Raw genomic sequence first — 10,479 nt, 5'->3', positions numbered from 1 at the left:
AATGTTTTCCACTTTTCTCCAAAACATTTTTTTTCCCAAACCATTTAGGAAAAAGCAGCTTAAATTTGCTTTGTAAAGAAAACCCCTTTAAAAGTATTTCTCCTAAAATTACTTGAAAGCAAAACATATGCCTGTGTGCAAAGGGGAAGACTTAGAGAATACACAAATTATAATGTGCAAACATTCTGATCATCTCTGAAAAGCCTTAGACCAGGGACTGAGGAATGGGAATTGATTCAGTAAGAAAATATTCTATAATTCCAATATATTTTATCATATTCAGTATATATTTCTGTGAGCTTCCATAGCACCTTTAAATTCTGGATGCATGAATGGTGTGAAGGCAATCCAGCTTCCACAGCTTCCCACTGCTTTAAAACTTCTTCAGTGCTTAAAAATTTCTTTATCTTTTAACAGGCCAATGAGCCTGAAATGAAATATCCTAAAGCAACCACAAAATTAACCCCCCCTGTATCAATGTCCAACATATATTTTCTCTTCTAGATGAAGGAGAACAGAAAAGTGTCACAGAATAGAAGCCTGAGAAATGCATGATTTAAAGGTCAGCTCGAGGGAAGACAAACTGAGAACCAGACAAAAAAGCAAAGCCAGACTATGCAATAAGATTATGATGCAAGATGAAAAGATGAAAATCACTATTTCCAAGTTTTATAGCTATACTGGAATGTATGTGGATTCTGTGGTTTTGTTTTTGTTTGTTTGTGGTTTGTTTTAGGTTGTTGCAGCTTTTTTCTGTCACTCTCTGTGGTAGTTTAACATGGGAGGCATCTATAGGTGTAATACAAAAGCTTCTACATATCTGTCAATCTCAAAATTAAAAAGTTCTCAAAGCAAAACCACTACACTCTCCAAAATGGGAATTCCTAATTTACACAAAGCCATTACCCTGCTGAGATCAGAAACAGCACTTGGTGCCCATTATGGTTCCTGGACCTCTTCATCTCCGAGAGGGTGGACTCTCACCTACAAGTCCCAATCTTAGAAAGATGCCCCAAACCAGGCCAAAAGGTCAGAAACTTTCATCCATTCCTCATCCTGGTGCATTATTATAGAGCCACACATATGGAAAAATTATAAATCCGCATATATGGGATTATTATAAATCCACACATATAAATTTGGAGAGTAAACATAAAACTCATTTGGGAGGAGACATCCAGAACACCAAGCTTCAAGGTCTCTAGGAACAAGACTTTCCTGCTCGGTGAGTGCATTGCCAAAAGAATCCAAGCCAGCTGCCCACTCTGAGCTGCCTTCTGGGAGAGTTTCTTCCACCCTTCTGTTCTCTGCTGACCGCACAGGCTGTCAGGAGGGCTACCCTCCTGTGTCACAGCACATGTCCCAGCTGAGACAGCCACCACACCCAGAGTGCCACTACACAATTTCAATTCCAGAAAGCTTCAGCCCACTCAGAGTAACACCATGGTGCTTTAGGAGGCTGCAAGTGGCTGCTCTTTTTGTCCCTCAGCCCAGCCTTTTATGCTCTCCTGTTGATGCCCTGCCCCTGTGTGCCCTCTGCTCCCTGTGTGATTGCTCAGCACCCCTGGGCACTCCATGGCTCCTCACCTTCAATAGCATTCACCTGTCCTGCACAGCTGCAGCCAACTGGGGATGAGGCTGGGCCCCAATCACCCCAAACTCTGTGCCCAGAACTGCATTCTAGTGAGTGCACTAGTAATTAACCCATACTGTGCAGACCTGCAATGTATTAAAGCATTAAAATAAATTTAAATAATTAAAATACTTCAAATACTTGCTTTTTATGTACTGAGCCCCACTCCCAATCACCACAAACTCTGTGCCCACAAATGATATTTTACAAGTACAACCCCCAAGCTTCCCCCTGCAAAGGAGTCCTTCCATGACTGCTGTCAGGTGAAGGCAGCACCAGGTAGAAAATAAAAATTCTCTCCCTTCCCTTTCTTTCAGGCTTCCATCAGCAGCTGCTGTTGGGCACTGCTGGTGCCTTGTGAAGGCTGGCCTAGAACAGAGGCTAGACAGAGTTAAAGAACAAAGTATTCCACAGATCTGAGTAATCAGTTTTGAACTCAACTCTTTTGACATCCATCACATTTTAAGCTCCAGACTTCGTCATCACATATGCTATTCAGGGAGGAAATGTCATGTGTTTTGAACTTGCCATTTAGGTCTCCTACAGCAAGAAGCAGTGAATAATTGTTGCCTAGTCCCTTTTTCCATGACTTATTTCATACACTTTGAACAGAACTCCTCACTTCCAGGGTGAAGTGCTCCTAAACTGTTATTTGTATTCAGGCTGTTCACTGCTTTAATTGATCCTCTCATCCATTTTTATACTCTTTGTAATCCAACCACATTTATTTGAAATGTATAGGACAGCACCAGGACTCAGGCAAGGAATTTGCACAAGGGTTTGTTCCTCATGGGTTTTTGTGCTATTTTGACCACATAATGATGTTCTCATGGCATTTTTACAATAACCCCAAGGTCTCTTTCCTGACTAATAATATCTATTTGAGAACCTATTGCCACATATGTACAGTTTGGGCTGTTTTCCTTCTTGAGTTCCATTTGTTATTTTATTGCCCAGTACTTCAGCAACTAACATCTCCAAGCTTCTCCATCTCTTCTTTTGTTCCAGCTAACTGAATAATTCAATTTCAATAATTTTTGTCAGTTTACCCTGGAAGCCCTTTTTGAAATGATTTGTGGCTCTATTAAAGCCTCTGAAGTGCCCCTGGGGCCTCTGTCCCAGGCTGGCAGGGGAGCCAAGCACAGGCACAATGCTCCACTCTGCCCTAACCCAGCTCCTGAGAGCCAAAGGAGGAGCACAAGCCCCAGCTGGGGGAAGGCACAGGGCTGTCTGAGGCCAAACATGAGGTGAACCTTTCATCTTGACCCTGCCTTCATCTAGGAGTTTCCATCTGAACACTGCTGGAACCCAGAATGGGGCAGTGAGCTTTTCTCTTTCTTCTAATTCCTCCTTCTTGGAATTTCTTGAGTAACTAAAAATCAATTGGGCTTAAAGTTTGCTAAGTTGAATGGGCCAAGTTAATGGTCTGAGAAGCATTTTATGTTGATTGAATGTTGTTATAATAGTGTAAACCATAGCCTGCAGCCTTTGAATGTTTTTGTAAGAATTTCCCAGTGGGATGAGATCTTTAACATCTTTTTCACACTTGCAACACTGACACAACTTAACCCTGTGTGGTACAACAGTGAAATCAGCAAAATGTGTACTTCAGATAAATGCTATTCCTTAATTAGTTTGTAAAGACAAGCCAGCAGGTAGCAGAGTAGATTGGCAAGGAAATGAAATGAGCTACGTCACACCTCCACTGCTTCCCAAACACACATTGCTTTCTACCTAACTGGCAATCTGACAGAAAAACTTCTTAGGTAATGAAAAGTTATGAGAAGTTTTGTGCCAGTAATGTGTGAGGAATGTGCTGGGAAGCACTTTCTGCCTCTGAAGTCTAGATATGCTCACAGTAGGTAAGAAAACAAATGCATGTACAATTAATAGTGCAGAACATTACTCAATAGCAATATGAAATAAAAAACCCCCCTTCAATCTGCTGTATCTCTGGAAACAATTTATGCTAGTTATAAATGGTAAATATGTACCTAGCTAACAAATCTATGATCAACTTCTGATTGAATCACTCTCAAATCACAGGTTTTAATTTTCTTAATAATTTTTTTGTCCCTGCAAGTGTTGCAACTGAACCAAATGATTCCACTCAAGTGCATGCCAAAGCCATTAAGAAAACATGGGATTCATCAGTTTTATGTTTTGACTATCAATACGGTGCATGCACAAGCTTGTCTAAAAACTTTTCAAGATTGCTGTGGACATTTGTGTGTCTTACATGTCATGAGAGCAATGAAAGTAACAAGTATATTTAGCAAAACCCAACATGCCTCTCGTACATATGATAGCAACAAAAGAAGCTCCCTCTACATTTTACAATAAACACTGAGAATCTGAAAAAAATCTCATAACTCAAAAATAGTCTTTACAACTTCAGCTGTATCAAAATCATAAATTAAAATTAATTCCAAAATCTTGCTGTTCACCATGCTAGGGAAATATTGAAGTGACCCTCCCTCTTTGTTCTACTGAAATGACTTCACCTTGCTATGTGGACAAAATATCCCAAATCCTAGTTTTCAGGCTTCACAGAAACCTTTTCCCAGTTCTCATTACACTACAAGATCCCAGGCTCCCCACAACTATATCAACCATAATCCTTTTAGAAAGCAACTAGGAGGATTCAATTTCTCTCTCCTATTATTTTTAACTAGCAATGCCTATTTCTTAAGAAATGATTTCCTCCTCTTTGAGCTTCCCCAATGAAGACTGCTCCTGTGCCACGGTCTACTCCTCCCATAGGTGGTCCTGGAAGTTTCTGCAGGCAGCTCCCATTTCCTTCTTCAGAGGCTTGTGAAAAATGCTCCTTCAATGTGTCAAGCATGAATTCTGCAGCACAGGAGTGAAATGATCAAGCTCTGGGAAGCTCCTTGCTTCAGACAGTTCTGACACCACAAATTGCTTACAGGACTTCTTCCTCTGGCTCTCACCAGATTGGAGAAATTCACTTCACTTGCACAGGCCCAACACAGCAGAATGACATTCTGAAGGCTGGGCAGGCCGTCAAGGTTACAGCACAGCTATACATTGCTCTGTCTCTGAACATTAATGATTTGCTAGAAGTCATTATAAACAGTATGTACTTATAACAATATTTGTCAAAATCTATTTAGACATTTTTCATAAAAGAAAGGAATATCTTTTGCTAGAAATACATTTCACATTATATTGCTCTTAGTAATATTAAATTTTATTTGAAGTCATTAATAAAAGACATTTACAGCTGGATTAAATTGAAAAAACAGAACAGGAGCATTTACAACCAAGTAACAGACAAAAAACCAGAAAGACAAAAAAAAAGAAAAAAATGCCAGTTTTGGAAATATTTTTCTGTCTCTTGGAACTCCACAGGTCATCCATAGATGCTAACAATCTAAGAGCATCTAAGGCATTGTAATGCTAAGCATGAACATGTTCCAATATTAGCATCTGCCTAACTTGCTTCCAAATGAAAATCTACTTTAACACAAGGAAGCTACTCCAATGAAAATAATTTAGGGGTCAAAATAACTTTTGTAAGATTTCCACCTCAAAGCTCTCAAAACTATTTACAGGAGGAAATCACAATTAATCCTATTCACATTTGCTATCCAGCAATCCCGCTTGAAATAGGGATGAACTCTGAACTAAATCCTATTTTTTTTCTTGGAAACACGAAGTAAAAGACTTTTTGATGTCCTTGATTTAACATCCAGTGGGACACTTCCTTGAGAAAGGCTTCTAATGAAGTTCCTTGGCATAGTCTGTTCTTGCTCCCTGCTCTTCATCTTAACTCCTAGTGAAGAAAGAAATGCTATTAGAAACAGAGAGAAACTCCTTTAATAAACATAAGTAGACAGTAGCTGACATGGACCTCCTTTTCAGAATAGTCTAAGAGTTTTTACACATTTCTTTCCTTTACTAAAAGCCTCATTTTAATATGCAAACATGTAATCACTCTTAGCTCAGTAATGCAGTGTTTTAATTGTCTAGAAAGTTCCATGATTAGACCCTCAACTGACAGGAGATGCTATTAAAAAAGCACAATGGTTTATCAAAATATGTAGAAATATGAAAAAATGTTATTAATCCTCCTTATTATAGAATAGCATTGAAAAATGAACACTATGTTATTATAGAAAGTTTTGTCTTTTTGATCTGAAAACAACTTTCTCTCTTAGCTGTTTGGTTAAGGTTTATTCGGCTCTTGTAATGCACGCTCTCAAAAATCACATTTATTTCATATTCAGTTCAACGCTGAATAATCAAAGTTTTATTCTCATTTCAAAATGTGCTTTTGCACTCCATAGCTCCTTAATTCCAGAGTTGGGATTGAAGAGTGGAACCTTCCTAACCTGGTCTGCTGGAGCAGACATTGGTACTGATATAACCCTGTCTGCAATCTGCCTAATAAGTCACTTAGAGTTTGACTCAGATATTCAGTTTCCAGAAAGCTTCTTGTAACACAACCTCAACATTTCAAATGAATACAGCGTAAGACCTTTTCCCTCACATTCCCTCAGCAATTTTACTTAAAAACATGTATGTGCTGTAAAAGCAGTGTATTGCTCATAGCACTGGAAAAAGCTATACAATGGAAATGTTTTCTCACATTGCTTTTCTATTTCATAAGAAAAGCAGACTAAGATTTAAAAACTAATATTGGATTTCCTCTAGATAGCCCATGAAGATTGTCAAGTGTATCTCTGAAGACAGAAATTTAGTACAGATTTAGCCTATTAAAATCTGCGTCAGATGCCAAGCAACTTGATGCCATGCACTAGAAAAGGCAGAGGTTTTTATAGAATTGTGAAGACATTTGTGAATATTGGCTGAAAAAATTATTCTAACTGATTTTATCACAGAAAAGATTTATGCACCTCATAGAGAAGCCATATAATTGACCAAACTCTCACACAACAGAACTTGCTAATATTATTATCAGCAGTATGTTAAAAGCAAAATAATTTTGCCTCTGTTATTGTTTCTGCCCAAAATAGTCCCAAATTTTAAGACCAATAAATCTCTGAAAATACATTTTATCTGTTAAAACAAATCAGTTTGGTGCTGTAAAATAAAGCAAAGAATTAAAAACTGCTATGGAAATTAGACAATTTTATTTCTTGATAAGCCACACTTGGGCAAAGACATAATTAGTAATAAAAATTTCTCAACAAGTTAATAAACTATTCTGATGGAAGACCTTGACTCCTGGGAAAAAGTGTTTCCCAACAACCTTGTAATAATATTGAATTGAATTCTGATTAGTTACTATCTGTATAACTGACATTCTGACTCTTTTTTTTAAACAAAAAAGGATATACTACTCAAACCAATGGCTTAGTACACTGTTATAGCAACACATGCTATTAAAGTGACAAAATGAATTGAGAGGCAAGTGCAAAATTAATTAACTTGTGCAAAATTAACTTGTGCAATCACTGTTACCAAGGTGATGCCTGTCCCAGAAACAGACACCTTGTGCAGGCTGCCCTGGAGCAGGGGCTGGGCAGAGCTACAGAATAAAGCAGGGATTGATTCAAAGCATCTCCTCCATGGATCCACCTTGGGCAGCACCAGAGCCCAGCCAGGGCTGCACCCAAGATGAACCAAAATGGCCCCAAAATGCACGAGCGCTCCCGGGCTCTCTCCCTGGGATCAGTTCTGCTCCATTTGCACCTTGCAGTTCATTGTCCCATTCCAGCTTTAGCCCAGGCAGTCCCACCCTGCTTGTTTTTCTCCCTGCAGCCCACGGTGTTTGTGCTCTGGGGCTGAGATTGGGATCATTTGTCCTTGGTGCCCAGCTGGAGCAGGAATTGTTTTGTCTCCCTGCTCTGTGCACAGAGCTCACCATCCCTGAATATGGAGCTCAGACCCACAGGCTGAAGCAGCCCAGAATGTGAAAAACACCAAAGCCAAGGGCTGAGGCAGCCAAGGCAGTGTCCCCAGGCCAGCCCTGACACTCACCAGCCCCCTGGGGCACTCTCAGGGCTGCGTGGCTCAGCAGCACGTCCTGCCGAGAGCGCTTGGCAGCCACCGGCGCCTGCAGGCTGCCCAGCACCCCGTTCGAGCTGGAGCTGCAAAAGAGCCACAAAGAGTTTGCCTTCAGTACAGCCACTGCTCACAGGGCTTCTGGCTTGCAATGTAGAAATACTTTAAATATTATCCAGTGTTCACAGAATCATAACAGAATGCAAGGAATAAACTAATTTATTATGTATATCTATGGATACTTTACCCTTTCTCCTTTTTAAAAATTTACAAGAATGCTTCAGCTGTGAAAATAAGAACTAATGTTGGCACTTGTATTCAAAGGCAGGACAATATGTCACAGTTTTGTTTGAAACCATAGAAGCCAGTTTGATGGCCATCACATACAAATTATACTAAGAAATAATCTTAAGGCATGTTACAAAATCCTTGAAATGACCAAGCTGTGTTTATTGAACAAATCACATTTTTTTATTGCTACAATAACTTTTCTACAGCCTCCAACACAGTTGGAGGAGGTGGCTTCATAGCAGACAATACTTTTTAACTAAGCTGCAAGAAAACTATTACAGCTTCAAATTCATTAAAACAAAACCTCTATATTTTATCCACAGCACTTTATGTGATGGACTTAAGGACTACAGTGAAAATTATGAACCTATCTGATCTCACCCTTCTGCAATTGTCTCACAAACTTCCTTGGTTCCACTCCACCAGACAGCCTCGTAAACAAGCTAATGGTGTTTATGTCCCAAGTTCCTAGGCTTTTCCTATTCCTGTAATAAATATTGTATTATTTCCACTTTAGAGTCCCCTAACTCACACTTTCTTAATAATAATTTTCTGCCTAAATGAAAATATATAGCAAGCAGCAAAGACTAAGACTTTCCTTGTGCCAGTCCTAAAAATCTACTCATGCATGCCTCTTGCATGAGAACTTATGCCAATAAGAATATACCATTATTTGGTAAAATAGTCTCTTATGACTGACTTGCCTCTAATCCCTTGTCCTGAAAATACAACTGTTTCAAATTATACTCATAATGTGGACCATATGACTGAAATTTATATTTTTATTCTAGCATTAGTAGGAGATGAATGACTGGATTGAGCCACTTCAGTCAGGGAAAGCATGGGGGAGAAAAGAGGGAAAAAGTAAAGAAGAGAAAGGAATGAAGGCACTCCGAAAAGTAAGAGCGTACTCCTTTTCTCCTTCAGAAATGTGTTTTTATTCCTTCTCTTCATCACCAACTGCTACACAAAACCAGAAAAAAATTAATTCTACAGGCAAGCTACTGAGGCACGACGATCTCTATAAAAGGAACAGAAGTTGTGGGATTTTTCTGTAGTGTACTGGGAAATAAGTTTGAGACACAGAAGAAACAAGGTGAACAGAAACAGTGACTCTTTTGGGAAGAAATAAGCATATATATAAATGTTTTAAAATTATTGCACAGTTATTACAAAAAAAAAGGTACCTCAAAAGCCTGTCTGAGAACTTTTACCTTAAGACTAGACAAATCAGGCTTCAAAAGTTCCCTCACCTTTCCTTAGAGAGAAAGTAGAAAAAACTAGCTTGCCTTCAGAGAACAGCTGATTCATTTTGCTAAATTCATAATCAGCTATTTGAAAAAGTGAGCAGCGCCTCCTTTCTCATTCTAGAGCAAAAGAGTTTATTCCTCCTCCTATCAAGACAGTTTAGAACAGTAATTGATAACAATCACAACAGTTACATGAAACTAGACCAGATGACTGATCTTTGAGGATAATTCTCTATTTTGAAGGTGCTAATAAACAAAAAAGGCACTAAAGCTTCTTCCATGTCCTGTGATCTGTCTAAAGCCTTGTCCCAACAGTCTAGAGATATTCTTTATAAGACCTGTGCAGTGGTAGCTCCACTCATGTCTAGCAACAGGTCATTTTTAACATGATTTTAAAAATGGTTGTATCAATTTCTGCTTTTGGAAATAGGAAAAAAAAGACCAGCTGTTTCACAGCTGATCAGGTTTAAATACAGTAAAAAAAACCCCAAAACCAAAGAAGTACATACACAAAAAAATTACAATTCAACTTAATTTCTATTCAGTTTCAGCTGTTCTGGTGTTCCTGCTAATAAATCTCTTTTAGGGTCATAAACAAAAGTTCTTCCTAGAGCAGACTGCAAAAATTAAGTTGCAATATGAGACTGAAAATGAATTATCAGAAAATCAAAGTTGATCACCTAAGTATTGTCATGTATATTTTTTCCCCTGCTTTCTATTTTGGTAGTTTCTAATGTGCTCCAGCAAAGGTAGAACATTCTCAAAAAACTTAGATTTTTAATTGATGACAACATTTTTCTTTTCAGAATTATGTGCCATCTTTCTATTTTGAGCAGACAGCAGCTACACAAGACATGATTTAGTTTGTAATTATTAAAACAGAAGTTCTTAAACCAAGACTAAAGAAAAAAAAAAAATCGACTGAAGTTACCCAGAAAAGGAACAAAAACATTCAATTGAATTCAAGCATATTTGAATCAGAACATGTCATATGCAGGTCCAAATGACTTTTATAAGAGGTTTTCAGATTTGAAATATTAGAATGAAACTGAAGTAAGAACATAAGAAATGAAAATTCATTTTGCATAGGATTTTGTATAGGATTTTTTTAAGGATTAATTTAATCTTACCTTAGTATCTTTCTTTTTCTCTGAGCAGCTGAAGTCATTGCCATATATGAGGGCTTCTCAAATACTGGAGCAGAATTTTTGCTTCTTAGGGAAGAAAGATCAAGTCTGAAATAAAAGAATTCTATTTTTGTAAAACATATTCTTGGTAAGAGTCAAGTAAATTTGTTCTTAACTGTAAACAAAT

The 10,479-nt window shown here is 38.2% G+C and overlaps 1 protein-coding gene across 1 annotated transcript in view; it reads right to left on the bottom strand.

Moving 5' to 3' along the window:
- Window positions 1-4,882: 4,882 nt before the first annotated feature.
- The window catches only part of KIF18A (kinesin family member 18A), a 29,774-nt gene continuing 24,177 nt past the window's right edge, over window positions 4,883-10,479 (bottom strand). The window contains exons 14-16 of the mRNA XM_054283701.1: window positions 10,296-10,400; window positions 7,601-7,710; window positions 4,883-5,429 (exon numbers count right to left, since the gene is read on the bottom strand). Of these exons, the coding sequence (XP_054139676.1) occupies window positions 5,281-5,429; window positions 7,601-7,710; window positions 10,296-10,400 (364 nt within the window). The 3' untranslated portion in view covers window positions 4,883-5,280. The remainder of the gene's footprint in view (window positions 5,430-7,600; window positions 7,711-10,295; window positions 10,401-10,479) is intronic.

Source organism: Melozone crissalis, unplaced genomic scaffold (genome assembly GCF_028551555.1).
Source record: "Melozone crissalis strain CALT ecotype California unplaced genomic scaffold, PUWL_Pcris_2 ptg000038l_1, whole genome shotgun sequence".
In the NCBI taxonomy this organism is placed as follows: domain Eukaryota; kingdom Metazoa; phylum Chordata; class Aves; order Passeriformes; family Passerellidae; genus Melozone; species Melozone crissalis.
The sequence above is the reverse complement of the archived record's forward strand: the minus strand, read 5'-3'. Positions and strand labels throughout refer to the sequence as shown.